Raw genomic sequence first — 25647 nt, forward strand, 5'->3', positions numbered from 1 at the left:
TGAGACCGAAGATTCTGGAGCGACAACGACTTCAATATCAATGCCAATCTTAGATATCTGTGGTCATTACTCGACTATCCAGTGAAATTGCCTTTGATATGCGAGAGTCCCAGAGGCTGTAATTATTCTCGTCCCTCATGCTACCTTCGTGGTTTATTTCACTTATATAGAAGTATCATCCAATTTTCATACTATTTGATTGCACTACGATCACGATTCTTCAACTGAGCACTCCGATACATCTACCCATTTCCCGCCTCCTGATTGGCTAATAACCCAAATTCTCGAATACGCTTCAGTGGGGACGGACGGGTGGATCGACAAAAGTAGTCCGTGCGTATGATGGACATTGAGTTAGGGTTTGTCGTGCCCAGATTAGGAAAGCTGGATTCTTTATTTTTTTTTTGGGCAGAGAGTACGTATCCTTAGCACTGTTTAGCGAAATGAATGCTTGACTACTTGGATGTGTAAGCGGTGATGACGTGCTAATCTTTTAAGAGAGAATATCTGTCCAACACTCCAACTAGCCAACTTGGCGTCAGTCCAATCTACCACATTTTAGATACAGCTACAAAAGTAAGAACATAAGAGTCGAAGACGAAACTCGTATGATTGCCTATATGACCAGCAAGCTCCTACGCTATTAAATGGTATCCAAATTCTTGCACTTCAAAATAATCAAAATCCCAACGCATGCGAAGTTATCATCCTTCGCGGGTATGCTATGAACCAAACCACAAAATAAATCAAACCCGAAATTAAATGCCCTCTATCTACATAAGACAGTCTACTCCTCAATAAATTTCGCAGAGCCATGTTCTTCAATATTGGAAATAGCGCTGTGTACAGCACTCGTGACGTCAATGTGGATGAATGGTCGGTTCAGACCCGATACCAGAGCGATGTTGTTTCGCTTGGCTTGGTATGCCGTCGTAGTGTCAAGTTGCTTGATGTAGTCATCGCCTTCGTTGCTGCTAATCTCGGTGTCGTTTCGTTCGCGCACTGTAGCAGATTTAGGACGACCTTCTTCCAGGTCGTCGACCTTGGCGTGGCTGTTGAGCCGTTCACGTTCAGCAACGGCAGCGGCAGAGCTCCTGCCACCAATTTCAGCAACGCTGAAAATAGGTTTCCAGCGTTTGAACCCATCGGGAGATGTTGGGGTTGGGTAACCAAATCCAGCAGACGTAAGAGCGCGCTTGGTCCAGCGGTTGTTGATATTGGCAAAGTGCCATTGAACCGGTTCAGGGTTTGCGTACAGATCCAACTGGTTGCGGACGTCAATGAGGTTCTGAATAGATGTAACATCGACATGATCAACGCTAGAAAAGTCCAAGATAATAGCACGCAGTGTTGGCAAATCACTGGTGTCTTTGGCAGGCTTTCCTCGTCGAGGACCAGGGTCGTTCCAAGGACGGTCACCAAGAGTGGGATAGCTTTCGAGATTCGTGCGACGAGTCTCCTTGAAGATGACCGAGACAAGATAGTCGGTCTCACTGTTTGCGTTCGGGTAGACGAATCCTTCCGAGAATCGATAGATAAACACTCCTGGGTAAGGATGTTGGACAGAAATTCGTGGGTTGGATCCATCACCATGCGTAACTGGCAGATAGACATTGCGGTAGGTATCATTCACATCGTCGTCGGCTACGGTCTGCTCGGGAGTAGAGCCCAACGGTCCATATTTGCCCTGCTCATCGATCAAGTGGTCGCCAATGACTGAGTGCACTCTGACTTTACCCAAAAAGTCTCCACGCGCTTTGACGAGACGCCACAGTAGCAAGAAAACGGACATGCAGATAGTAGTATAGACACCATTCTCAATACTGGAGAACACAGTGACGAAAACACCGGCAAAGAAGACGACAACCTCCAAAGGAGAAACCAGCCAAAACTGGTAGACAACATTAGGAGGAGTAATCAAATCTCCGACAGCGTGGATGATAACGGCTGAAAGGGCGGCCTGTGGGATGTACCAAAAGAGTGGAGGGAGAGCATAGATGGCAAGCAGCACCACAATGGCAGTGATAAGACCAGCTAGAGGAGTGCGGACACCAGCCTTTGACTTGATAGCAGTACGGGAGAAAGAACCAGTCGCAGGGTAGGCGCCAAGGAAAGGTCCGAGCAGGTTGGTGACACCAATAGCAACCATTTCCTGGGAAGGATCAATTGTGTAGTTGTTCACACGACCGAATGACTTGGAAATCGAAATGTGTTCGATTAAAAGGACAATAACCGCAGATGGAAGGTAGCTGACAAAAGCCTTGATGATGGAAGTGTCAATTGTCGGAACGGCAGCGTGTTTGAAACCTGCCGTTTTTGTTAATTGTGAGACCTTGGGAAATGATAGGAAAGGTATACATACCACGAGGAACGTTGCCGAGGACACTGAAAGCAGGATGTTTGCGGCGATGAATGTTGGTTGCAGCACTGATCATAGTGTAGAACAAGATGACAAACGCTGTCCGAAGTGTCGAGATGAAGAAGAACATCTTGGCTTTGTGTGGCCTCTTCCTCGCACCGTAGTTGCACGCAGACCGAATACCATACAGCATGACAAGAGCCGTCAATCCCAGAGCGGCATCCAATTGAGTCGAGGGAAGATGTTTTAACGAGTTAATAATGTTCATGTAGGTGGCACCTCTTGTGTTGAATTTGTCCTTTTCTCCCATCAAGTTTTTGATTTGACCGGATGCGATGTTCAAGGCGGAGCCGGTCATGAAGGCGGTAATTGCAGTCAACGGAATGAACTCGACGATCCAACCCCATCGGATCAGCCCGATAAAGGTGATGATAGCCCCGGCTATGATAGCCAACGCCGAAGCAATGACTGGACCGGGGATTTCTGGATGTTCTTTCTGCACTGAGATAATGACATTTCCAGTCAGGGTCGACATGACAGCGACAGGCTGTATAAGGTACGTTAGCTTTGCCGTCACAAATAGCAGGGTTCCGACGTACACCTATAGTGATATCTTTGGAAGTAGCAAAGAACCAGTAGATCAATACCCCCATGAATGAGGAGTAGAGACCGTACTCAACGGGTAAATCGGCCAATTGAGCGTAGGACATTCCCTGAGGAACAACCACGGCGCCGACAGTGATGCCTAGAAATCACACATGTGAGTATACTGATATCTTGCGGAGAGAAGAAGACATACCAGCAACCAAGTCTCCAATAAACCACTGCATGTTGTATCGTGTGATCCATTTCAAGAACGGGAAAAGAGCAATAACATAGTTGAAAACGTCGTTCCAAGTTGGGATCTGCTCTCGAATCCAGCCAGTTACAGTAGGCTCGGGTTCGATGTAGGTCTCTGCAGTGCCAGTGGTGAAGACGGATTCTCCCCGAGTGACGGGATCAGCTTCTGAGCCCAGAGGATCCCGGTAGGGAATCTTGATGCCGAGTCCCTTGGCCAGGCCATGGCCAATCTTGGTAGTCGTGCTCGACATTTGCGGTGGTCGTGTCGTAGAATATAGTTGGTAGATTAGGCCGATGCTGATGTTGTATCAGTCTATATAGATAGGGGGCCCTCCCCAATGCAGACGGCAGTATCAGCAGGAAAGATCAGGGAAATGATAGATCTAATCTATGCCGCCATTCCGAAGCAAAAGAGATGATTGTGAAGAATGAAACGAAATGGCGAAATTCAAAGGGGGGAACTGTCGCTATTTCAACTCGTTCGCGGGCCACAGCTCTTCGTATGAGCAGACAAAAAGACGACAAGACAAAGAGTAAAAGTTAAGTAAGAATAGAATATATTAGCTTCCGCCTCAGACGCGGAAGAACGATGTCGTGATCGAGCCCGAGAGCGAAATTTTGGCGTGAGGCTAATACGATATTCACAGAAACTAAAATGAGGATGGACTAGGTTCAAGGGTGAATGAATCCGAGTCAATGCACTGGCGACTTTTCAGATTTGTTTCCAGGGGTCTGATTGGGCACAGGCAAGATCGAAGGTCAACGGATTCGGATGATTCGTGAAGATATCTGATGGTGGTGGTACTGGAGGAGAGAGATGAGAGGAGGAGGGAAGGTGAGTGATACATGGCCTGGATAGATGTACGACTATCAGGGCATCCACGTGTGCAGTTGCCATCTTTTCCTCCGCGGACTGGTGCCATGCTTTTCAGGCCCAGAGAGCGCGACGACATCGCAAATTGCTTAGTGATCGCGTAAACGAGGAGCAGAACAAGCAGAAATCTGATGCCAAGCCTGCTGCTCATTCGGCAGGGACGATGGCGTGATCGACTCCACCGATGATGGAAGAGGTACTTTGCGTAATACCGCCGTCTTCTGATTTGCTAGCGAATTTGTGAGCAGGCCAGAAGTCCCCAGTAGACGGACATGTTACTCTATTTTCTTAGCAATTTTCTTTAGCAGGGGTAGTTAGGGTCGGGGTTGCTCAACGCTAGCAAGATGCGGACGACGCTAGGCGCAACCCTAACTCAGCGGCAGCGACGTCCTACTGGTCTCTGAATTGCAATATGCACAAGCTATTGCGTGATCGACGGGATCTGTACTTCTGTAGAAGCCTTTTCCTAAGTCCCGGAGCACACTCTGATTCTTGATATAGATCGTTCAGGGTCCAACCACAGTACTGCTCTAGACTCGGGATGGTTTATGGCTCAGTTAACGATAGCGATACGGCCATCCCCGTGGAAAACGGGCAGACTACGAACTCTTTTACAGAAGTAGGAACTGCAACCGAGCTTGAAAAAGAAATACCCAAAGCCATGCATTCTAATAGGATAAGAAGACAAGGATGCAGACGCCTATGATACTAGTAATAGTGCAAAAGAGGTAGTAGAGAGAAAAACAGGAAGGGACAAAGTTCATCAAGAGCAAAACCCGTGACCGGCATGATTCAACATAACAGGGAGACCGAGAGTTCTCGAACTCTCATCTTCCATCCCGAACATTAAGGTAGAGAGAAGGAAAGGAAAGGTGAGATGAGACGAGACGAGACGAGACGAGGTGAAACGGAGTGAAACAATCCTCAAGGCTGAGACTGTCCTTGCCGCCCGACTACTTCCGATTTGAGCTGAAACTTCGAGAAAGATCGCTGCTTCGCCTTCCACATGACAAGATGCCAGCCATGTAAACAAAAATGCACGGCACCGCACCGCCCACATGACATAATCGCAAATTTTGTTGTTGCCGCGTCAACACAACACAGGTTTCAATAGCTTCTTTCCCAATTCCTAAGTCACTTTCAAGAGAAGTAAAGAGAAACGAGTCATGCACCTGCATCGCAGGACGGGTACCGACAACATGGTTCAAAGCCGAGACATCTCTCTCTCTCTCTCTTTCTCTTCTTTACTGAGAAGCACACTGCACGCGCTCAGCTCCCTGAGGAACACCGTCTTCATCTTCATCCTCATAAGCGGCTCCATGTGCTCGTGCGTTCTGGCTAGGATCAACATCTTCTAAACCAAAGTCCTCAACCATCGAGTCTGGTGGCGGTTGCACCTGTTGTTGACGTGGTGGCAGGACTTGTTCAAGGAGATGAACGTTCTGTAACTCGGAGGCTTGTGGGAACTTGACGTCGAATTGGATGTACAAGTTACCGAAATCGTGGTGACGGAACGAAGGCATACCCTGGCCCTTGATGACTTTGATGGCACCTACAGAGAAAATTAGTCTGATTCAGCGTATATAATTCGGAATATGTGAACATACCAGGTGTGATAGGCTCGCCAGGCGCAATATTGACAGACAGCCACCTATCATCCAAATGCTCAATGTTGATTGTACCCCCGGCCAAAGCAGTGAGAAGGTCGATTTCTGCATGATAGAAGAGGTCGTCATCCCGGCGTTGGAACCGAGGGTGAGGCTTCTGCTCAATCTCAAAAACAACATCACCAGGAAGAACACCAGGCATCTGGTCACCTTCGCCCCGGAATTCAATCTTGTGGCCGTTCTTCACACCCTTATCAACATGCACATGGAGCACCTTGCGCTCGACAATAGTCTTCTTGCCATTACACTTCTTGCAGCGGTCCTTTTCGCGGATCATCTCCCCTTCACCCTGACAATCGGGACAGACAGTCTGGAATCGCTGAATCATAGGACCCATCTGACGCATCATAGTCTTCATACCAGTACCGTTGCAGCCAGTACATTGACGAACGGCACCTTCCTTTCCACCACGGCCATCACAACCAGGGCAAATAACAGACTTTTGTAAAGCGAGCTTGGACACTTTTCCTCGGTAAATATCCTCCAAGCTGACTTTGTGAACGTGGTTGATTGTTCGTGCTTTCTTTGGGCCAGATTCGCGCATACCACCACCAAACATGCCGCCAAAAGCACCTCCGCCACCGAAGAATTGAGCGAAAAGATCCTCGGCATTCATTCCGGCACCACCACCGCCTTCCAAGCCTTCTTCACCATATTGATCGTAGACCTGACGTTTTTGTTGATCGGAGAGAATCTCATATGCATGTGAAAGTTCTTTGAATTTGTCGGCGGCTTCAGGATTCGATGCATTCTTGTCTAAACTACAGTTAGGCCTGTAGATCGTATCTCGGACGAAAGCGAAGTAATAGACATACCAGGATGATATTTTAGTGCACCCTTCTTGTATGCAGTTTTCAGCTGGGCCTCAGTAGCCGTAGGGGGAACCTGCAGACAAAGGGGAAAAAATGTCAATAGACTATTCTGACTTCCAAGTACAAAATCCGCGATAAAAAACATACCCCTAGAACATCATAGAGTTTCGTATCTTTCACCATGTTGGCTATCTATCACTTTGCGCAAAATGAGCGGAACAACAACACTCCGAATGTCAACAAGAAGGTTGTGAGAGTAGTAGTGGCCGATGTGAGGGGATCACGAATTATCGAGCGACGGACTTAAAGATGTAAATAAAAAAAAATCGATCTACCGATACGTATGTGTGGTAGATGAAGGACAGCAAGTCGCTCTGGGAACGAGGTCTGGGGGAGATTGATTTTTCCAAATCTGAGTCTCCAGTGAAAGCGAAGGGCGCCAAGCTTCTTGTAGATCGTACCTTCTTCGAGGGGTTGGTTCTGGACAGGGACGCTTTCGATCGGATTTTGACGTTTTAATTAGCGTTTTTGATCTATCGACGATCACGAAAAACAACAGCAGCAAGTGAGTCAAATAGAAGAGAAGACCTTCACCTGCTCAAATAAATCTGAAGTCCGTCGGACAGCCCAAAGTCAGATCGCATTCAAGGCAGCCCAAAGAAGCTTAGCGTGGGCTCCAGGCAAATTCCGACCGATTCTATGGGTTTCCATCACTCTTTTGTCCTTCTTCCACAGTCTTCTCTCTGTCGGAGTCAGCCATCTTTGCCACTACTGTCCAGGCCATTGGACACGGTTTCTGAGCGTTTGTCTCTGATTTGATTATATTTAATTTTTTATGGTTCCTTGTACGGAGTATTTAGTCAAACAAGGCCGATTCCAGGGACATGCATTTGTCAGGAATTCTATTCAATGGTCTCAGCCGCAGTTGGTGTGGCGGTGGCTGGTGCTTATCAGGGGTCTTATCGATAAGCCTGCCCCTCTCTCAGCCCTTTATGCAGTGCACTATGCATTGTGCACTACTACCCATATGTATCTCCAGAAAGGGGAAGTTTTCATACTCTGTATACTTCTAATATCAGCATTGTAAACTACTATGTCATTCTTCACTTTCGACATCCTGACAGGTATCACTTCGTAGAAAGTTTGCACGATATGACAAGTGGATCCAATATCGTAAATCTCTTTTCTTCAGGCCCCGTATCTTGATAAGAATATTCCGAGGTCAAAACACCGGCGACCTCCCCGCTCTAACCTGATTCTTCTCACATTCTACCAACTACCTAGGTATACAGGTATAATTCAAAATGGAAACCGATCCAGGATTCATCGCTGCCGTCGAAGAAGCTCGCCAGGGACAGGCCGAAGGTGGCGTTCCTATTGGTGCATGTCTAGTCTCCAAGGATGGCAAGATTCTAGGACGCGGCCACAACATGCGATTTCAAAAAGGAAGTGCTACTTTACATGTAAGCCTATGTCCGTACCATTGGCAAGAAGTGAATCGATGTCTGATCTATGATATTAGGGTGAAATCTCGGCCCTCGAAAACTCAGGTCGTCTCCCAGCTTCTGCATATGAAGGTGCTACTATGTACACTACCCTCTCACCCTGCGATATGTGCACAGGTGCCTGTATTCTTTACAAGGTGAAGCGGGTCGTGGTTGGCGAGAACAATAATTTCCTGGGTGGTGAAGAGTACCTAAAAAGCCGGGGAATTGAGGTTGTTGTTCTGCAAAACGAAGAATGCATCAAGTTGATGACGGATTTTATCCGTGAGAAACCTGAGTTATGGTGAGTTCTTTTACTCGCTGTTCAGGCTTGAACCGATGCTAATTCTGTTGGGGCAGGAATGAGGATATTGCGGTTTAGTATCGGTTACAGATATATCATATGGATGGAGCATTTTGTAGCGTGGCGAGGTTCTTTTTCTTCATCATCTTATTCTACTAAATCATATAAAACTTTTCTCACCGAAAGTGTCTATGAATCTCTTCGAAGAAGAATTTCAGGTCGTCCGGATTGACGAATGGAGTAATTCCTAATCAGACTGAGTCAGCAATCGTTATCCACAGTAGTCCTGCAGGCTCACTTACCATGACCAAGATTAGCAATCCATCCCTTCTTCCCTCCCCCAAAACCCTTGACCATATTCTCGACAGTCTTGGTAATAGCATTTCGATCACCATACAGAATACCAGGATCAGCATTACCTTGCAACGCCACACGACCTCGAGCCACACTATATGCCTCAGCAGGATCATGCAACCAGTCCAACCCGACAACGTTGTATCCACTCTCGCAGAGGTCATCAAGTGCATACCAAGCACCCTTCGCAAAGACGGTCATGGGTACACGCTCCAAACCGAGCTCTTGTAAACGCTTCGGCAGATGCTGAGAAATATGCCGGAGGTAAGGCAAAGCGAACTCTTTGAACGTAGCAGGCGACAATTCCCCGGCCCACGAGTCAAATACTTGCACCAGTTGTGCGCCAGCAGCAACCTGCAAAGCGAGATACTCAACGCATATCTCTGCAATCTTCTGTAACATCGCCTTGCTTTCGTTGGGGTATTTGTAGATCCATTTCTTGGACTGGATGAACAATTTCGTGCCGCCGCCTTCTACCATATAGCAAAGGAGAGTCCATGGTGCACCACAAAACCCGATCAGGGGGACCCGCCCCTTCAACTTGAACCGGGTCAATGTGATAGCCTTGTAGACATAATCCAATTCTTTCTTAACATCGACATCTTTCTTCAGTATTTTCTCGTATTGTCCGTCATCCGGAGAGATCAGAGGTTCGGGGAACGACGGGCCTTTCTTATCGATCATTTCGACAATCATTCCCATTGCTTGGGGGATTACGAGGATATCGGAGAAGATAATCGCTGCATCGATGAGTCCTGCATATCGCTCAACGGGTTGTAAAGTGAGTGTGGAGGCAATTTCGGGCGATCGACAGCATTCGAAGAAGTCGCGGTTTCCTTTGGCTTCATGATACTCGGGCAGGTACCGGCCGGCTGTTTACACGATGAAACATCAAATCAGTTTGCGGATTGAAGCGCTCAATGTGAAAATACCTTGTCTCATCACCCAAACCGGTGGTCTCTCAACGGTTTCGCCTGGCCATATCAGTCAACGAAGCTTTTCGGAATAGTAAAATAGCTCAGTTGTTACCTCTGGCGGCCCTCAATAGGAGATCATTCTTCAATGGCTCGAACTGCTCTTGCATTTTGTGTATGTAGCTTTTCCCTAGGTTGTTCGGAGGTTACTATCGGAGTGAGCTATCGTAAATTCTGGAATACGATTGACCGGACATATGTCAGTCAGGCTTCGTCGGAGCCATCTGCAGCAGATCCTGACCGGGCGATTCCGAGGTAGAGAATCTCAAACTCACGGCGGGGTGATAAGGGTTAGCCCTTATCTAGAAGCTCAGTGATACCGACCAATCAAAACGACCAATTTGGTAGAACTCAATAGCCTTGGATCTATCGACGTATGTTGCTTTTTTTTCCCTTCTTTTAATACATCTAAGACTGATTTATAACGTACTATCTATCTACCGTCCCCAGTTGTCCTCTTCCGAAGATTTTGCAAGCTGTACAACCTCTCGCTAAATGCCTTTTGGCTTTTGGGCCACGAAGACTCATCCACACCAGCGAGTACCTTTGCTGTGCCCTGCGCATTGATGTTGTTGACAGCCTGGTTCGCTACAGAATCAAGGACCAATTTCCCATCCTTCACTTTAACCGTATAGCCTTCGACAAGTACCGGAGATTCATCGGAATCCTTTTTCCAGTCTTTTATCGAACCCGGTTCATGGCAACTATCGATGGAAACGAATATCATATTGTTTTCGTCTAGATAAGTCAAGTCGAGAACGTTTCCTGAGGCTTGAATCGACTCTTGAGGCAGTATATTACCACTGTCCTCTAACAAGAAGCTCAGAAGTTCGCGAGACCTATCATACAAACATCAGAATAAGTTTTGAGGTAACAATAATTCAAATGCATTCACTCACCCATCAAGAGCCACAAAAATTGCAACGGATGAATTTCCTGCAATTTTCACTGCCCAGATATCTCTTACAACGATCTGATTCTTACCTTCAGGAAGAACTGATAGTTTGTACAGAGATTGGCCATTTCTCCAATCCCAAACAAAGATAGAATTATCGCCTCCTCCAGAAACTAAAAGGTGCGGCAAGGTCGGTGGTATACAGAGAGTGCTAATAAAAGACTCATGGCCCAGACAAAATGCCTCGATAACGTGTGTCTGAGGAGGCCCACGAGACACACGAATCTGCTCATCGCGGTCTGCCGTCAATATATAACTGTGCGAACCACTAGCTGACGTGCTCGATGGTACGACTGCGTAGACCATATCGGTAAGCGTAGAAACATGTCCGGAAAGCACATCTCGTTTCGCTGTAGGATTGGCGGGAGTATTGTCTTGCGCTTGCTTTTGACGAAGTTGTTGACGCAAAGCATCCAAGTTCCTCTTAGTATGCACGACGAGAGGGTTTGCCGCCGGTTTGGATGGCTTCTTAGCGCGAGAGACTAGTTCGAATTCGCCGCTCTCGCCGGGTAGTAAAGGCATGCTATATACATCACCACCTTTATCGGCACAGATGATGGTGTTGCCGTCAGATGAGAATGCTACCGCGCAGGGTCTTCGAGGTACTGGTCTGTGTTTTGTTAGGATCCGGTATTACTAGAATAGAAACCCAAGTCCACTATCCTTACCTGTCACTTGATTCCGTCAATACCCCTTCCGAATTGAGCTCGAAGACTCGCACATGTTTATCTTCTGCAGTCACTGCAACTACATAGCGGCCTGATGGGGAAGGCACGAGGATAGGAACAGACAGCCAAGTTGCGCTAAACTTGTTGTCCTTTCCATTTGCCTGCTCATCCTTTTCGGTGCCCGTGGAAGAAAGTTTTCTTTTCTTTTCTGGCGGTCCTTCACTACTCTCAGTATTGTCATCATTCGTTCCGGCTTTTGCAGAATCGTTTGGCTTAAGTTCAGGCCATGTCGAGATCTTGCGACCATCGCTAGCAGAGAAAGAGTATATATTTGGCCCTGCAGATGCGACGATCGTTCCACCAATATGCCGGATGCAAGTGAAAGGATACTGCGCCGTCGAAAGCATTGGTGCTGATGTGCAATTGAACGGCTAATGTACTTTGCGATAGATCGAGTGCGATGTATGGCGGAGGCGCTTACAAAAATTGCGGCGGAAAAAAAGAGAAAAAAGCTCAAGCCGCAGCATTCAAATGAGAAAAGACGTATTGTAGCACGTTCTTCTGGAGAAATATTGAAGCTCTTTTCATGATTTCATCTCTTGGCGCGCAAGCTCAGGCGATACCACCTCATTGGTGGCCGACCAGCAAGTGGGTCGGTTAGCCGAAAGCACCACAAGTTCTGCCAAAAATCGAAACACACACATTTTTATCCCGATCCCAACATCAACTGTCCAAGGAGACAACACCAGAACACACAATCATTTTTCAATTTGCCCTTAAATATCCTCTCTTCACAAAAATAAGAAGACATGGGGGGCAAATCCGCAAGCAAGGCCGCTTACTTCGATAAGCTCAAGGGCCTCCTCGACGAATACAAGACCATCTTCATCGTCTCCGTCGACAATGTCAGCTCTCAGCAGATGCACGAGATTCGTTTGAGTCTCCGTGGCGAGGGTGTTGTCCTTATGGGTAAAAACACCATGGTCAGTAATATCAGTGCAATTGGTAGTCATGCAACAAGTTACTGATGAAGAGTTGTTCAGGTCCGCCGTGCTCTTAAGGGCTTCATTGCTGAAAACCCTGAATACGAGCGTCTCCTCCCTTTCGTCAAGGGTACGTTTTGTTATCGCGCCGATTATCAACTTCGAATATGAGTTTGTCAATATGCTAATGCGAAATAATAGGCAACGTTGGCTTCATCTTCACCAACGCTGAGTTGAAGGGTGTCCGTACCAAGATTCTCTCCAACCGCGTCGCCGCTCCTGCCCGTGCTGGTGCCATTGCCCCTGCCGATGTCTTCGTTCCTGCTGGTAACACCGGTATGGAACCCGGTAAGACCTCTTTCTTCCAGGCTCTCGGTGTCCCCACCAAGATTGCTCGTGGTACTATTGAAATTACCACCGATCTCAAGCTCGTCGAGGCCGGCGCCAAGGTCGGTGCCTCCGAGGCTGTTCTTCTCAACATGTTGAACATCTCTCCCTTCACCTACGGTATGTCCATCACTCAGATCTACGATGATGGTCAGACCTTCGGTTCCGAGGTTTTGGACATTGAGGACGAGCAACTCCTCAAAGCTCTCAGCTCTGCCATTACCACTATCTCCACCATCTCTTTGGCCACCTCCTACCCCACTCTCCCATCCGTCATGCACTCTCTTGTCAACAGCTACAAGAAGGTCTTGGCTGTTGCCATTGAGACCGACTTCAGCTGGCCCGAGATTGAGGAGCTCAAGGACCGCATTGCCAATCCTGAGGCTTATGCTGCCGCTGCTCCTGTCGCTGCTGCTGCCACTGGCGGTGAGGCTGCACCAGCTGCTGCTGAAGAGAAGGAAGAGTCTGAGGAGGAGAGCGGTGATGAAGGTAAGTCTATTGTAATTTATTTTTCGTCTACCACGAAACTAATTGACCTTTTAGGATTCGGTGGTCTCTTCGACTAAATTGTCTGAAAAGGCATTTTTGTGTTACGGGATACGAATGAAATGTACTTGACATAGGTCGCATGAATCGATACTCGTGATAGATTAACGAATGAACTTCATCAAAAAATTCGAGGATAACAAGGACACAGTCGAACGATCTTTCGTAGACCCGGTACAATACTGGATCTACGTCAGTATATCACATTTAAGGTTGGTCTCTTTGATTCTTCATCATTCCTTCATATACACATGCACGGAATTCCAGGCGAATGATTATACCTTTTTAACCCCAAGCTGTTGTTCTGCAATGGCTATGAAGATTAAAAATAGCAACAACAACACTCTAATTTTTTGCTGACGCCCAAACCATTACCCTTGTTTATCTCTTAATACACTTTCATTTTTATGTGAGTGACTTGGCTAATTTGAGAAGTAATCATTCTAGATTCGAACAAACCCCCGACGAAATTTATCTTGTAGTTCGGCATCATTACATGTGCCTTGCTCGTAAACTCTTTCTGATATGTTTGGTTCTCTGCGTGGTCACAACAGATACTATGTCTGAAAAGACGGGATGGTCGATATTAGATGCTCGAAATCATGACTAATATACGAAAATGGAGATTTTTTATCTAATAGCAATCCAGGTCACTTCAATTGCAGTCTTCCACCTAGTACGAAACCATAACCCACAGTAGCGATCATGGCGATCGCATTGAGATGAATCGACATGGCGTGATTCCTAGAGAAAGTCTTCTTCACTTTGGCGACAAACGCGTCTGTCTCTGCAGAATCATGACTACCCTCAGCCTTGACATTATCTCCATCTTTCTCATCTTGAACCTCTGTATCCACTTATTCATCAGTACCTTAGGTTTCATCACATATGACAACAAAAAAGACGTACCTTTCAACACCCTAGCCTTCTCAACCATCGCATCACTTGTCCTCGGCCCAAAGATGTACCAATTTAACCCAGCCATCACCGTCGCCAACCCCAACAATAGATTCCCAACGTCATTAACAGCCGACAACTGCAGCCATGTTCCCGGCGGTCTTGTAACAAAAGTGAGTACCGCGAAGCCAAGCTGACACCGGAAATAGACCGGGAACAAGCGTTTGTTGAGGTTATTGAAGTTTTGGGGTGGAAGGGAGCGGAAGCAGATGTTTGTGTTGATGAAGGACTATGAATTGTAAGTTAGTACGATTGTGATCTAGTTACCTAGAGTCATTGGGGATGGAAGACCTGGTAGAGTTGACTGCCCAGAAACGTCCCGTATGCTAGGATGTGATATGGCAGCGGGTTGAGCAACGTCGACAACATGGCTTCTCTTTACGTACAAGCAAGATAGTAATGATTTTCAGTGTGAGCATTAAGTACAATCTTTTTTCTCATTTCGCAAACGAGACTTGAAGCTCTATAGAAGTCCCCTTTATACTGCAGAAATTGTATACATGTTGGTAAGCAAATCCTCGGAAGGATATCATAACCGGTGCTCGTTAATAGTTGCCAACCGACCAGATATCCTATGATAACTCGCATGCACATATCTACTAGGTCTGTAATCCAGAATTTCGTGAAGGTAGACAGTCCAACTTCATATCTGCGGTTTAGTCCCTACGAAAGAAGACCAAAAGTGTCGTATTGAGTATCAAGCCGCATACGCACCTCTTGTCGTGGAATTTGCAAAGGGAAATTTTAACCTTAAATGGACCCATTTATTATAAGAACTCGGCTTCTCATTCGTCAGTCTAAAAATAGGGGGTTTCAACTTTAAGATTTTCACGAAGTCTGTGGGCACGACATGTGTATGTTATCAGACATACAACATTCTCTGCTGTTCCTCATACTTGATAAGCGAAATGATACGGCCGCGCACCGTGCTGCGTCTCGTTCTATATGTGTCGCATACTTGGTTAGGTAAGTCGTATCCTCTCAGCAGAAGACAATCAGACTCATAATTAGAAAAGCCCTTGCCATTCTCTACGCTGGCCTACCTAGCTTTGCTCGGATCGACGATGGCACTGAATATGCAACCAGTGTGCTAATCAATGACGGAAAACTGACTCGAGTTTATGGGCAAGTCATATTTCTTTTGGTGTCGAGTCAATTCTATATCCATATCCTGACAGTCTGTTAACAGGGTACATGAGTACTTTCCTTATGATGCTGCCGAATTTACTTCCAACAATGACTCTCGGAATAATCTAGCTTTGACCTTTAAAATAGACAGGGAGTCTGACTCGCTGGTCATTTGTGACACGGGAAAGATCTCTTTAAATCGATTTACAGAATTGACGTCTCCAGGCGAAGAAAGCGATGACGGGTCTCCTGTCAGCCTATCTGTCTCTGCACCAGCGGGCGATACGGATGGTATTAGTCTGCCGTGGTTTGACAAGGCAGATGCAGTCATGATGTTTCATTTCATACATCGTGACGAAGCACTGGTCAAGCTGAACGTGGGATTCGAAAAGGATAAGAAGAGACTGGATGTGTGGCCAGCTGGAGAGGACCGTGTACGTTCTCCTCATTTTATCTGATGATGTTTGAATCATTAATTAAAGTATCACAGTATAAGAAAAACCTTCTCTCTCTAACCCTCGACAATGCTGAAAAGGAGAGTACTACCCGTATCTTAACGGCGAGCGTCCCTCATCCTCCCTTATCATTGTCGCCAAGTCCGACATACCACGTTCGACTTGCTATTCTGGTGGTCCTTGCACCGTTAACACTTCTCTTGATGGGCGTATATGTGGGCCTAATATCCCTGATTTCTACAATTTTCAGACTTCTATTTTCACTTTTTTGGGTATTCGCACTGTTGTTCCTGGGTCGTTGGGTCTATAAAGGTAGACCGCCTGTAGGTGAGTTCATTCAGGAGATCAGGAACGATGCAAAGGCTCTTGTGAAGAGGGTGCGAACATGGAGGAGTGGACAGTCGTCAAATAGAGGCAAAGACGAGGAGCAACCGCCTCTAGACAATGAGGAAGTGAAGCCGGATCTGGAATTTGAAAAAGCGGATGTATCTTAAAAGTTAACAAGGAATATAAATATCAATTTACTGAAGGTGAGCTTCGATTTATCGTTCCCGCATATCATAAGTGGATTCTAATGTAATCGATCTGTAATTACAGGCATGACCGTCTATTCTATGTCGATTTGATCTTTTTCAAGAGTTCTCGAAACTCTTCAACGATGGATTGCTCCCAATCAGCCCTTGTTTTCTTCGGTGTCCAACCCAACTCTCTTCCAATCTCTGCCTTTGTCCTGGTATTGCTTGCAAATCCCAGTTCACACAATTGCTCATCACCATCGGCCCACTTTCTTGCCGCTTCCCCAAGACTAATAGGCCAGCTGTGATTTCCTTCAAGCTGAGTTAGCAGTGGCAAGTAAAACGTATGCATATTTGACATACCCGACACCACCCAACCCTACCAGCGCAGTCCGGGACCCTGGAGCAGCATATCGATGATGGAGTTGATGCAGGATCGTCCCACGGTCGACAAAATCTGGGTCGCGCCCGAACGGGATCAACAGTATCGGACTGGATGGAGTCTCGGGACGCTCTATGCAACGGCGCTATTGTCAGCACGGCTCCATGGCGAAAAAGCAGCGCCGTACCGACGGGATAGTGGTGGTGGGCGGTCTCGATCTTCCCAGCGTTGTTGCCGACTTGTAGTCCGTGGTTGTGCGAGTTCGAGAAGGTGGCGTGGTATTCAGCAGGAGGCATGACGACTGATGATGATTTGGAAGGCGTATCACATTTAACAAGAGCCTGCTCTTTCTGATTAGCATGAATGTCCCCTTTTAAGTCGGACGTACACTCGTGTTCTACCTAAAATTCCGCCCATTATTGCAATACGTATGGGTGGTCTCCGCTTGGCAGTACGCCAATCCAAGGCTAGTTGTAATTATCTGTTACCCGTATTCAAGAAACAGGCAATGTTAAAAATTGATGACCTGTACGCCGTATACATAGTACATATCCGGTACAATACCATACATGATACGGTGAACCAGATGCTTCGGAGTTCACTTAACAACGTAGTTTAGCTCTTGGCATAGGGTTTGAGACAACATAATCAAAGAGAGTAAGACCCCGACACCGGTTTTGCCTCTGAGTGTAACGATTGCTCAAGCAAATCAAACCTTTGAAAGGGTAGCTGTGTCTATCTGTCGATGAATGTGTAAAATTCCAAAAATGGAGAAGAGGGGAAGATAAAAATCAAGAATATTGGAATGCTTTCTTGCTTGAACGGGATGTGTCTCTGGGAGGATTCCCAGGGTATTTATACTTGGGATCCTGCTGCCAGTACATGCGAAGGTAACAAACCAACACAAATATCTTTCATAGAGATCCGATAAATATGTTTTGCACAAATGAAACAGGAGGTTGAACATGGGAAGATTCCTATGTCAACAGAAACGAATCAACCTAGTTAGGGGATATGGCCTGTATTTATAGACAGCGAAATCCCTACATGACGTATACAAAGCCATATGACAGAGCCAGCCAATAAAATAATAATAAAAACAAAGAACGCCGATTGATATTCATGCGCTTTGACAGATATTCCCATTCAGCCCTAGTTGCCTAATTCGGAAACTAGGGCTTAGCCGGGTGTGGCTGTCACAGCACTTCTTCTGGATACACCGCAAGAGCGGTACTTTCCAACAATGAAAAAGTGGTAGAATGTCTAGTAGGATGAAATCAAACAGAGGTTTGTAACAACCTGTAGGAGCTTGCCAAGCGGGACATGCGAGGTAAGTTGGACACGATTTTATTGAAGCACAACTCCGTCCAGCCATTACTCGATCTCTTTTTGATAAACAGACCTGCAAAACTGTCTGTTGGTTTAATTACGGTCCGTATCACGAAGCATAGACGGTAGTAAGGCGCGAACACGAAGCGGCCTAATGAGCCTGACAATATGAAGATATCTTGATTCCTAATATTGTGACTTATCCCCAAGAACGACGGGGACGGGGATAGCTGGCTAGATATACGCGGCACGCACGTACCACGTCAGACTAACTATATCCGGTACCGAAACGTGTAGGGTTTAGTATTCACGTTCCGACACTGTCCTATCCTCGATTTCCGGATAAACGGACCTGTGAAACTGTCCTATCCTCGATCTCCATTCGTCATGTCAAAAAAAATTCAGGAATCAGCTGCACCGCAAAAACGGCGAGAACAAATATTGATGGAAGTGGTTGTGCGTCTAGTTTGTCTCTTGGACAATCTCTCATGAGAATCCTAATTCATCGACACAATCATTTTCATACGGTGAGAGAGAAGAATCAACAATCCTAGCACAGCAGGTTCGAGGTTGTTTGCTCATCTGTGGAAGTCGTGTCACAGCTGATTCGGATGGTCCATTACTAGGCCTGGGGTACGTCGATGCAGATGTCACAACTGCAATGGTGCAGAATTTACACTACAGCTGTACGCCAGGACTGATATCATTGACACGGCAAATTCAGTGCAAGGACATCCTGACATTGCAGACCTCTGTCAGCCTGTCATTAGGCCATACAACTAATATGCTCATGCTTGGCATTCGCAAATTACTGCCATGTTATTGCCGCATTTGGTCAGTCTTTCAGCAACTTTACACCGCCTTCTGTTAGCTTCAGTCCTGGCTTAGAAAAATATCATCATCCCATCCATCATCTTTGCCATCCAAACTGAGTATCCGCACCTATCTACGTACGGCTTGACGGTAGAAGAACATGGGATAATTAAAAAAAAAAAGTACCGAAGTAAAAGAAAAAAGATATGAGGGGTACGCGAGTCGAACGCGTGACCTTCTGGAATCACAGTACTTCGCAGTCGAAGTATACTGGAATCAGATGCGCTACCACTGTGCCAACCCCCCTGCACTATCTGTGCTTACGATAAAAAGGGCCCAGCTTAGTATCATAATCCTTTTCCCCGTACTGTCAGACATCTTGGCTGAGCAACAGCAAATTACAAAGTCCCATGCCCCAATCATTTACATTTTTATCTATCAATACACAGAGATGCCGAGGATTTACATTGTGCCTTTGATTATCCCGAGGCAACCTTGGAAGTACCGTTAACATTCGACACCGGAATGGGGAGATATGTTGCGATGAATGTTGGCATCCATTGAAGCGATGATGATACCACTATTTGTACGGTGTATATCGTCAACCGACGGGTTTCATGTCAGGTGCGTTTAGACGCGACATTGGAGTTGAGAAATAAAGTATTTTGGTAGCTTTATACTGATCATCTATCATGGGGAGGACCGCATTTTGCTGGTTCGAGCTGCAGAGCATACATACTCAACTGCTTGAGACGGGACCTTCTGGCTCCTTTCTACTCACTCTAGACCTTTACTTTTTCCAATTGAAGAGTTACGCAGTGCTCGATGCTCATATGGGACTAGGAAAGTATTCATAGTTAGGTATAAGAGAGACTGCAAGAGCATGAATAACCTCTACTTAAGGCTACATATTCACCGATTAGAATCATCAGCCGAACGACCAAACCTCCCACCAAACCCTCCAAGATCACGCCGGAAAAACTTTCCAATATTCTTCAGATTCTCGTTCAACTGCGTAGTTGCCGAAGAAGGGGTAGAAGTACCAGTTGCATCGAACCCATCGTTTGTCACACGTTGTCCTCCTTCAGGACCGGGAGATGTAGGGCCAGAGCCCGTCATTGTGGCACCAGAGCCAAGTGGAAATCGCTCAACACCGTCTCTTGCAGCAGAAATGATAGCAGAACCAAGAGTGGATGGGTCAAATCGACCGGGTCCCGTGATTGATGTGGCTGCAGTTGTGCCTAGATTGCTTAGCCCTTGAGAGACTGTTGATCCTGCTCCACCGGGGCCTGAAGTCGGTGCTGAAGGCTGCAAAAATGCAAAAAGTGGATTACTTTGTTGTAGATTAGGAGCATGGCGCTCGGAGGCTCGGTGCAAGTTGAACAATTCCACGAGTTGGCTCTGGTCTTGCTTAGATCGTATACCCTTGACTTCCAGGATTCGACGGAAGTTGGGTTCGCTACGATCGGCGATGTGGATGAGATACGCTTGAACCAGGGCTTCGGGTGGTGACGGACGGACTTGAACCGTCTTCAAAAGACAGTCAACTTTTGTAAAGCTCGAGTTGACTCGCTTCACGAAACCGGGAGGTGTAGGAGAAGGAAGCAATGACGTTAAGCCACTCTTCAGAGTGTAGAGATCGAGTAACATCTAAAAGAAGTTAAAATCATAGTCAACAGTAGTATATTATATAAATAATACTGCGTTACCTGTTCAGCGCCAGATTCAGACACTGGTCGACATGAATAGACTGTAGTGATAAAAGTGTTCGATATAAACTCAACGATATGATCGGCAAACGCTCTTGCATACTGTTGCTTGTGAAGCGATTGCAAAATTTCTTCCGCCTGCGTCTTGGTCTTTGAAAGTAACTCTCCAACGTAGGGGCTCTGGTCGCCAACATTCTCCAGTTTGTTCCAAGGAAAGTTTCGCATTTCACGCCAACACGGCTCAAGCTGCACTTCAAGCTTGCGGACAAGTCCTCGAACAGCAGCGCTGGCAATCCCCATGAAAGCATCGGCTTGACTTTCGAAATCAACAGTGTTTCTGAACTTCTCGTCAATACGACCCTTGATCTTCTCTTCTAATTGTGTGCTAGTAGTGTAGCAATAATCTGCCGTATTCAGTACCAAAATAAGATCTTCAATTGAAGGTATTTTGGACGGCGTGTGAGTCGTCGCTCGTTCACTAATGTAGTGGAGAAGAACTTGCTGTGCATACTGGTCTAGGTATTTCGCAAAGACTTTCGACAACTCGGCCAAACTGCTACCCGTAGAAAGCTTTGCGCACTGTGCAAGGGAATGTCGGTAGAAGGTGAATAGCTCCGTGGAAGATGAAATGACAAGCTGCGCATGGAACTCTTCATCCTCGCGCTTCAGCGGTTGTTGTCGGTACTTGGGCAGCAAAGCAGCCAACTGTTTGTCTTGTGCTTCAACCCACACTCCCAGGTATGGCTCGAAAGCTTCGGAAATGCTCTGTATGGCAAAGGGAGATTCGACAGAGGATGCTACTGTATCCATGGATGCCCTTGAGGTTTGTGCAAATCTTCGATCGAGCGAATGTTCGAAATCGAGTGTTTCCTGTAAACATGAAAGTAATAGGTTGACGTCTATCGTCTGTCCACTCCGGACAGATCTTGACAGAATGCCTTTGAAGTCATCTCGAGTAGATTCACAGAAAGTATTCGCTAGCACTTCATTGACCCTCCATGATGCCGGGAATATATTTGCATGCTCTTCATCGTATGTTTTCATCATCCTCTTAAACCAAGAGTAGCGACGAGATATGTTATCCAATGATCCAGCTTCCTCATTGCCACGGAAGACCTGTCGATATTCACGAAGTTGTGTATTGCAATACCAGGTTGTCAACCTCGACCGTGCATTATCACCCAAAGCATCCATAACCAGACATGCTTCCGCGAGCATCACTCGCCTTTGTACGACCTCGCCTTTGGCGAATGTGATTTCAAAATCCTCGCAGACCTGCTCGAGTAGCTCACGTTGAACATCTGCCACATTTCTACTCAAGACAGCTATCTGATCTATTGATCTATATGACTTGAAGTGCGCCATGAGTTGAATAACAGCCTGGAGTAGCTGCGCGCAATCACGATACTGCCGTGTCTTCGCCAATGCTCGTAGTTGTTCGTAAGCGGTCGTCAACATCTGCAAACGCTTCAGCGCCGTCATGGAAACAGTTAAATTCTTCTTCGCATTATCCAGTTGCTTTATATCCGCAGTCATATCGGTAATCGATTGCTCTGTCCTAGACGCACGTTCCCGCACATCGTCTATCTTCTTGAACAGCTCAGACAGATCCGCCTTGGCGGCCTGGATACGTTGCACACTCTCCGCATTGGAAGTGACCTGCTCCTCTACCAGTCGCGCAATGTCGGTGTCTAGCTCGTTTTGGTATTTTCGGAGTGCTTCGGAGGTCTGCGAGACTGAAGAGAGTGTGGATGGGTGGGAGAAGATGCCGTTCAGATGCGCAATGGGATCATAATCGACTACCGCAGATATTAGAATATTTCACGGAACTGTAAAGAATTTCTGTAACATACCTGCATCCAGAGGATCTGAAACTGACATATCGTTGACGGACATGTGGCTGGCAGTCGTCGTCCGACAGGTTCATATGATAGTCGATTGATCGTAGCGTGGCTACAGCCTCCGCAAGCCAGTCAATTGTCGGTCACCTAACATATGCGGATGGTAGCACTTGAATCATCAACAGGGTATCATTTCAGAACATGAATTAATGAAGCAAATAGATCTGTAAAAAGGTGCACGTTGTACGGAGAGCTTCTTGAGGAGCATGTCCGACCCAGTGGAGTGTCTTGGCAAATCCCGAGCTAAAGCTATGTAAAGATAGCTACGTCTAGCAAACATGAAATATCATGGTGGGATTTCCTACGTAACTACGAGCTGTTACTCCAAAGTTGTGTTTGATTTGTCTTCATAGATTGAGCTGGATTGTCTAGTTGTGAAAAGACCCATTATCAAATACTAACTGTCAAAGTAGGAACCCATCTTGCTTCGAAGCAATATCTTGGTACATATTTATGATTTCCGCAACAAAAGTAAAAACAAAATCACCAAGCTCCGTCGAACCATGCAAATTCATCGCCATGTTACATATAACCTTTGTACATCGTCTTAGATGAAAAATAGCCACCCTCAGCGCCACAATTGACCTCAGCTCAAGCCACCACATGTATGGCCAAAAAGGAAAACAGGATTATCAAAGAGAAGATTTGACCCTCTGAGAAAGAAAAAGATGTAATATATGCGATGAAAGATGAACTCCCATCCTATGACACTAAAGAAACAAATGCTTCTGCCGGGATTTGGTTTTGTGCCTATGAAAGAACTATTAGTCTATCATGCCTTGCTTGGTCAATAAAGGAAAATGAGACTCACCTTTGATTCCTCGAAAGCTCGCAGAGCTCCTTCAATACTCCAATTATGCTGCACAAGGGCCCGTTGAGAGAACTCCAATTTCAGCTGCGTTGCAAAGCTGAGCTGGAGAACTAGCTGTTCCTGTTGAACTTGGGCATCGGGTTTGCCTGGTGCTGGCATACCATAACCTTGCGGTGCCTCCGGATGAACTGGTGGAGCACCAACGGCTGGTGCGGTGTCGATTTTGTTGTTGATATCCCAGGCATTGTAGCCGCCGTATGCTCTAAGAGTAAGCATATCGCTGATAACTTTGACGTTCTCAGGGCCAGGACTGGGCCCAAGGATGAAAGTGCGGTCAAAACTGCGAGTTTCAACTTTGCCACTGCTGGATTCGTTGAACTGGCCATGTATCATGATAAGGAAACCTCCGACGCCAGATGGACTCTGACCAGTGGCGTCGGGAAGACACGGAATCAAATGACACTCAATTAACCACTGCGCCGGTTGATCAAGACCAGGGTGTTCTGTCTGAGGCATGGAATTCCATACATCTCGAATCTTCTCGATACCAACGTACATGCGGTTCATTTGGGCAGCAAGATGATTTATCTTCTTTAGGTTGCGACTGCCTTTGATCCAACTGTCCCAGCCGGGTGTAGGAGTTGTGATACCGTCCTGTGCCGAACGTGGGGCGACCGGGTTAACATTGTATGAAAAAGATGAGTTATTGTCGTAGTAGAGATTTAGGGTACCATTCCTATCTTTGTCGAAGCCCAGGAAGAAGTTCCGAATAAATGTCTCCGCAATGTTTCCTTCGTCCTGGAAAAAGGGAGGCTGAACGGGGATCGGAGCCCTGCTTTGCGCAGCAACCTCCTCATCGGTGCGAACTTGTATGTTGTTGAGAGTTTTGAGTTTTGGATACCACTTCATCATAATGTCTTTGAAGCTGGCAACTGAGCTGAAAGGATTATTCGTCAAGTCGAGAAACTCTAGCTGGCGAAATTTCCAGCGCCATTTATCTAGAGCTTTCTCATCCTGGAAATTGTTGTTGGAAAGATCGAGTGCTTTGAGATTCGGGAAATTCTGCGAGAGCGTAGTTACCGGGTTTATGTTCGTCAGCCCGTTGTTGGCGAGGCTGAGATTTTCCACTGCATCTCGGCTGGCCTGTTCGGTTGGAAATTCCAAGGTCCAGACTTTCATCAAGGCTTGGTAGAATTTGGTTTCACTCGTAGGCGTTTTGAAGAGGCCCATATCGAGAAGGATAGGATCCGCTGCCAGGTTTTGCAGATTCAAGATTTTGTTGGCCGGAAGGAATCGGTTGCTCAAGAAAGCTTTTAACCGCTTCTTCATCTCTTCCGTAGATATTGAGGGTGTTTCTTCATATTTTTCCACAAGGAGTTCAGCCCCAGCAAATGTATACCCGTTAATCTGTGACATCCTGTCTCCCAAATCCGGTCGAACACTGACTACAATAGTGTCTCCCTCGACGCGGTGCTATCGAACGTTAGTAAGGCGGAAAAGAATGCGTATGTTGCAGTCACCGAATGATGGAAGTGAGAAACAAATCCCGAGTAGTATCGATGGCAGCTGAGAATGTCCGTTTTGAATCACCAGTACACCCCGGATATACGACTTTGTGCGGATACTGCATCGGTGACCGCTAATGCTGATGTTGCACATACCTTGATTATGTTTTTGCGGCCGTGTTTCGTTGTGGGCAACTTCTTTTCGAGCCAGTCAACGAGACTTCGGACACCCCCGTCGGAGTTCGAGGCGGCTTTGCTCTCTTTCCAGCCAGTAATACTATATTCTTCAAAACGTGACTTAGTCGCTCCTTGTCGGATATTGGCCTGTGAGCTGGCATCGCCGCTGCTAATGGCTTTCTGAATTCGGTCGCGGTCGAGTTCCATTCTAGACGATAAATCTCGTGTATGCGCTGGGTGACCATGTCCACGAGCGCGTTTACCAACATGGCCCCGTTGTGTGCCGGCACCCATATCAAGATCGCCATCTCGGTCTGTCCTCGTAGGAGCACCACGTTTCCGAATGCCGCCTCGACTTGGCCCACCGGGGCGACTGGGCGCTGTTCCCCTAGACCTTGCCATACTCTGATTGTTTCTTGAAGACACGCCTAACATAGGCATGATCAGAATCAGAGGACAAATCGGTTGTTCAATAGAACCGGGTGGGGGCCGACGAAAGATTAGATGATATGCGACGTAGTTCTGTAATGAGGAAGCGATGAAGAAGACGATGCTATAATCGGGTATCAATAAAGAGAAAACGGTCAACGTCGAGAGGAAATATGGGTTGAAAAAGTGTCGTCTGATCTTGCAGAATTTTGTCGCGGGCTTGAAGGCTTCTAAGCCCCGAAAAATCACGGTCGTAGCTTATATCGAGATCATTCAGTGTTGAATAAACAGAATAAAGGAGCTAATACTGTGTGATATGGAAGTATTCA

At 46.6% G+C, this 25647-nt stretch overlaps 11 protein-coding genes and 1 non-coding gene across 13 annotated transcripts, besides 3 other annotated features; 3 read left to right on the top strand and 9 right to left on the bottom strand.

Annotated features, from left to right (window-relative positions):
- Positions 1 to 720: 720 nt before the first annotated feature.
- On the bottom strand, positions 721 to 3450 carry TSTA_019080 (sulfate transporter, putative; the record flags this gene model as incomplete). The annotated part of the gene is made up of 4 exons (XM_002484034.1): positions 721 to 2307; positions 2363 to 2906; positions 2959 to 3104; positions 3159 to 3450. 4 exons carry the CDS (start codon positions 3448 to 3450, stop codon positions 788 to 790), a joined length of 2502 nt encoding a protein of 833 aa, XP_002484079.1. The 3' UTR covers positions 721 to 787.
- Positions 3451 to 4621: 1171 nt separating this feature from the next.
- On the bottom strand, positions 4622 to 7152 carry TSTA_019090 (protein mitochondrial targeting protein (Mas1), putative). Of its 2 annotated transcripts, XM_002484035.1 has the most exons (4): positions 6700 to 7152; positions 6556 to 6625; positions 5681 to 6496; positions 4622 to 5625 (listed from the first exon to the last, which is right to left on the bottom strand). In XM_002484035.1, exons 1-4 carry the CDS (start codon positions 6733 to 6735, stop codon positions 5318 to 5320), a joined length of 1230 nt encoding a protein of 409 aa, XP_002484080.1. In that variant the 5' UTR covers positions 6736 to 7152; the 3' UTR covers positions 4622 to 5317. The 2 variants fall into 2 exon arrangements, with proteins under 2 accessions (XP_002484080.1, XP_002484081.1); XM_002484036.1 differs by having other exon boundaries at positions 4622 to 6496.
- Positions 4948 to 4983: a microsatellite.
- Positions 5292 to 5314: a microsatellite.
- Positions 7153 to 7770: 618 nt separating the features above from the next.
- Positions 7771 to 8505, top strand: TSTA_019100 (cytosine deaminase, putative). Its single transcript, XM_002484037.1, has 3 exons — positions 7771 to 8015; positions 8075 to 8340; positions 8397 to 8505. The coding sequence occupies exons 1-3, from the start codon at positions 7857 to 7859 to the stop codon at positions 8416 to 8418; spliced, it is 447 nt and encodes a 148-aa protein (XP_002484082.1). The 5' UTR covers positions 7771 to 7856; the 3' UTR covers positions 8419 to 8505.
- TSTA_019110 (uroporphyrinogen decarboxylase) lies at positions 8454 to 9896 on the bottom strand. The gene is made up of 4 exons (XM_002484038.1): positions 9724 to 9896; positions 9627 to 9668; positions 8643 to 9566; positions 8454 to 8587 (listed from the first exon to the last, which is right to left on the bottom strand). The coding sequence occupies exons 1-4, from the start codon at positions 9776 to 9778 to the stop codon at positions 8517 to 8519; spliced, it is 1092 nt and encodes a 363-aa protein (XP_002484083.1). The 5' UTR covers positions 9779 to 9896; the 3' UTR covers positions 8454 to 8516.
- Positions 9897 to 10101: 205 nt separating this feature from the next.
- On the bottom strand, positions 10102 to 11854 carry TSTA_019120 (tRNA methyltransferase, putative; the record flags this gene model as incomplete). The annotated part of the gene is made up of 3 exons (XM_002484039.1): positions 11292 to 11854; positions 10568 to 11233; positions 10102 to 10507 (listed from the first exon to the last, which is right to left on the bottom strand). The coding sequence occupies exons 1-3, from the start codon at positions 11696 to 11698 to the stop codon at positions 10102 to 10104; spliced, it is 1479 nt and encodes a 492-aa protein (XP_002484084.1). The 5' UTR covers positions 11699 to 11854.
- A 150-nt stretch (positions 11855 to 12004) lies between these two features.
- On the top strand, positions 12005 to 13681 carry TSTA_019130 (60S acidic ribosomal protein P0). Its single transcript, XM_002484040.1, has 5 exons — positions 12005 to 12274; positions 12335 to 12404; positions 12476 to 13150; positions 13205 to 13419; positions 13643 to 13681. The coding sequence occupies exons 1-4, from the start codon at positions 12101 to 12103 to the stop codon at positions 13225 to 13227; spliced, it is 942 nt and encodes a 313-aa protein (XP_002484085.1). The 5' UTR covers positions 12005 to 12100; the 3' UTR covers positions 13228 to 13419; positions 13643 to 13681.
- Positions 13050 to 13111: a microsatellite.
- Positions 13682 to 13839: 158 nt separating the features above from the next.
- TSTA_019140 (uncharacterized protein) lies at positions 13840 to 14605 on the bottom strand. Its single transcript, XM_002484041.1, has 3 exons — positions 14456 to 14605; positions 14117 to 14393; positions 13840 to 14054 (listed from the first exon to the last, which is right to left on the bottom strand). The coding sequence occupies exons 1-3, from the start codon at positions 14531 to 14533 to the stop codon at positions 13858 to 13860; spliced, it is 552 nt and encodes a 183-aa protein (XP_002484086.1). The 5' UTR covers positions 14534 to 14605; the 3' UTR covers positions 13840 to 13857.
- Positions 14606 to 15009: 404 nt separating this feature from the next.
- On the top strand, positions 15010 to 16241 carry TSTA_019150 (uncharacterized protein; the record flags this gene model as incomplete). Its single annotated transcript, XM_002484042.1, has 4 exons — positions 15010 to 15130; positions 15181 to 15249; positions 15503 to 15726; positions 15783 to 16241. Exons 1-4 carry the CDS (start codon positions 15073 to 15075, stop codon positions 16239 to 16241), a joined length of 810 nt encoding a protein of 269 aa, XP_002484087.1. The 5' UTR covers positions 15010 to 15072.
- A 118-nt stretch (positions 16242 to 16359) lies between these two features.
- TSTA_019160 (uncharacterized protein) lies at positions 16360 to 16940 on the bottom strand (the record flags this gene model as incomplete). Its single annotated transcript, XM_002484043.1, has 3 exons — positions 16360 to 16564; positions 16626 to 16776; positions 16832 to 16940. 3 exons carry the CDS (start codon positions 16938 to 16940, stop codon positions 16360 to 16362), a joined length of 465 nt encoding a protein of 154 aa, XP_002484088.1.
- A 2053-nt stretch (positions 16941 to 18993) lies between these two features.
- On the bottom strand, positions 18994 to 19092 carry TSTA_019170. The gene has a single exon. It is a non-coding gene; the product is annotated as a tRNA-Trp (tRNA).
- Positions 19093 to 19621: 529 nt separating this feature from the next.
- On the bottom strand, positions 19622 to 22391 carry TSTA_019180 (GARP complex subunit Vps53, putative; the record flags this gene model as incomplete). The annotated part of the gene is made up of 3 exons (XM_002484044.1): positions 19622 to 20436; positions 20496 to 22294; positions 22349 to 22391. 3 exons carry the CDS (start codon positions 22389 to 22391, stop codon positions 19699 to 19701), a joined length of 2580 nt encoding a protein of 859 aa, XP_002484089.1. The 3' UTR covers positions 19622 to 19698.
- Positions 22392 to 22744: 353 nt separating this feature from the next.
- TSTA_019190 (mRNA export factor mex67) lies at positions 22745 to 25291 on the bottom strand (the record flags this gene model as incomplete). The annotated part of the gene is made up of 3 exons (XM_002484045.1): positions 22745 to 23146; positions 23208 to 24680; positions 24869 to 25291. The coding sequence occupies 3 exons, from the start codon at positions 25289 to 25291 to the stop codon at positions 23099 to 23101; spliced, it is 1944 nt and encodes a 647-aa protein (XP_002484090.1). The 3' UTR covers positions 22745 to 23098.
- Positions 25292 to 25647: the final 356 nt, after the last annotated feature.

Source organism: Talaromyces stipitatus, genomic scaffold, assembly GCF_000003125.1.
Source record: "Talaromyces stipitatus ATCC 10500 scf_1105507295549 genomic scaffold, whole genome shotgun sequence".
Lineage (NCBI taxonomy): Eukaryota > Fungi > Ascomycota > Eurotiomycetes > Eurotiales > Trichocomaceae > Talaromyces > Talaromyces stipitatus.

What these genes read in the sequence shown, in the direction of transcription:
- TSTA_019090 (XM_002484035.1), bottom strand. Translation starts at nt 6,735, where the DNA reads ATGGTGAAAGATACGAAACTCTATGATGTTCTAGGG. An exon ending in AACTCTATGATGTTCTAGGG is followed by an intron (nt 6,626 to 6,699) that starts GTATGTTTTTTA and finishes CTTTGTCTGCAG; the next exon opens with GTTCCCCCTACGGCTACTGA. An exon ending in TGCACTAAAATATCATCCTG is followed by an intron (nt 6,497 to 6,555) that starts GTATGTCTATTA and finishes ACTGTAGTTTAG; the next exon opens with ACAAGAATGCATCGAATCCT.
- TSTA_019100 (XM_002484037.1), top strand. Translation starts at nt 7,857, where the DNA reads ATGGAAACCGATCCAGGATTCATCGCTGCCGTCGAAGAAGCTCGCCAG. An exon ending in AAGGAAGTGCTACTTTACAT is followed by an intron (nt 8,016 to 8,074) that starts GTAAGCCTATGT and finishes CTATGATATTAG; the next exon opens with GGTGAAATCTCGGCCCTCGA. An exon ending in CGTGAGAAACCTGAGTTATG is followed by an intron (nt 8,341 to 8,396) that starts GTGAGTTCTTTT and finishes CTGTTGGGGCAG; the next exon opens with GAATGAGGATATTGCGGTTT.
- TSTA_019110 (XM_002484038.1), bottom strand. Translation starts at nt 9,778, where the DNA reads ATGCAAGAGCAGTTCGAGCCATTGAAGAATGATCTCCTATTGAGGGCC. An exon ending in CCTATTGAGGGCCGCCAGAG is followed by an intron (nt 9,669 to 9,723) that starts GTAACAACTGAG and finishes TGATATGGCCAG; the next exon opens with GCGAAACCGTTGAGAGACCA. An exon ending in GATTGCTAATCTTGGTCATG is followed by an intron (nt 8,588 to 8,642) that starts GTAAGTGAGCCT and finishes CAGTCTGATTAG; the next exon opens with GAATTACTCCATTCGTCAAT.
- TSTA_019130 (XM_002484040.1), top strand. Translation starts at nt 12,101, where the DNA reads ATGGGGGGCAAATCCGCAAGCAAGGCCGCTTACTTCGATAAGCTCAAG. An exon ending in TCTCCTCCCTTTCGTCAAGG is followed by an intron (nt 12,405 to 12,475) that starts GTACGTTTTGTT and finishes GCGAAATAATAG; the next exon opens with GCAACGTTGGCTTCATCTTC. An exon ending in GGAGGAGAGCGGTGATGAAG is followed by an intron (nt 13,151 to 13,204) that starts GTAAGTCTATTG and finishes TTGACCTTTTAG; the next exon opens with GATTCGGTGGTCTCTTCGAC.
- TSTA_019140 (XM_002484041.1), bottom strand. Translation starts at nt 14,533, where the DNA reads ATGTTGTCGACGTTGCTCAACCCGCTGCCATATCACATCCTAGCATAC. An exon ending in TGGGCAGTCAACTCTACCAG is followed by an intron (nt 14,394 to 14,455) that starts GTCTTCCATCCC and finishes TACAATTCATAG; the next exon opens with TCCTTCATCAACACAAACAT. An exon ending in GAAGGCTAGGGTGTTGAAAG is followed by an intron (nt 14,055 to 14,116) that starts GTACGTCTTTTT and finishes AAGTGGATACAG; the next exon opens with AGGTTCAAGATGAGAAAGAT.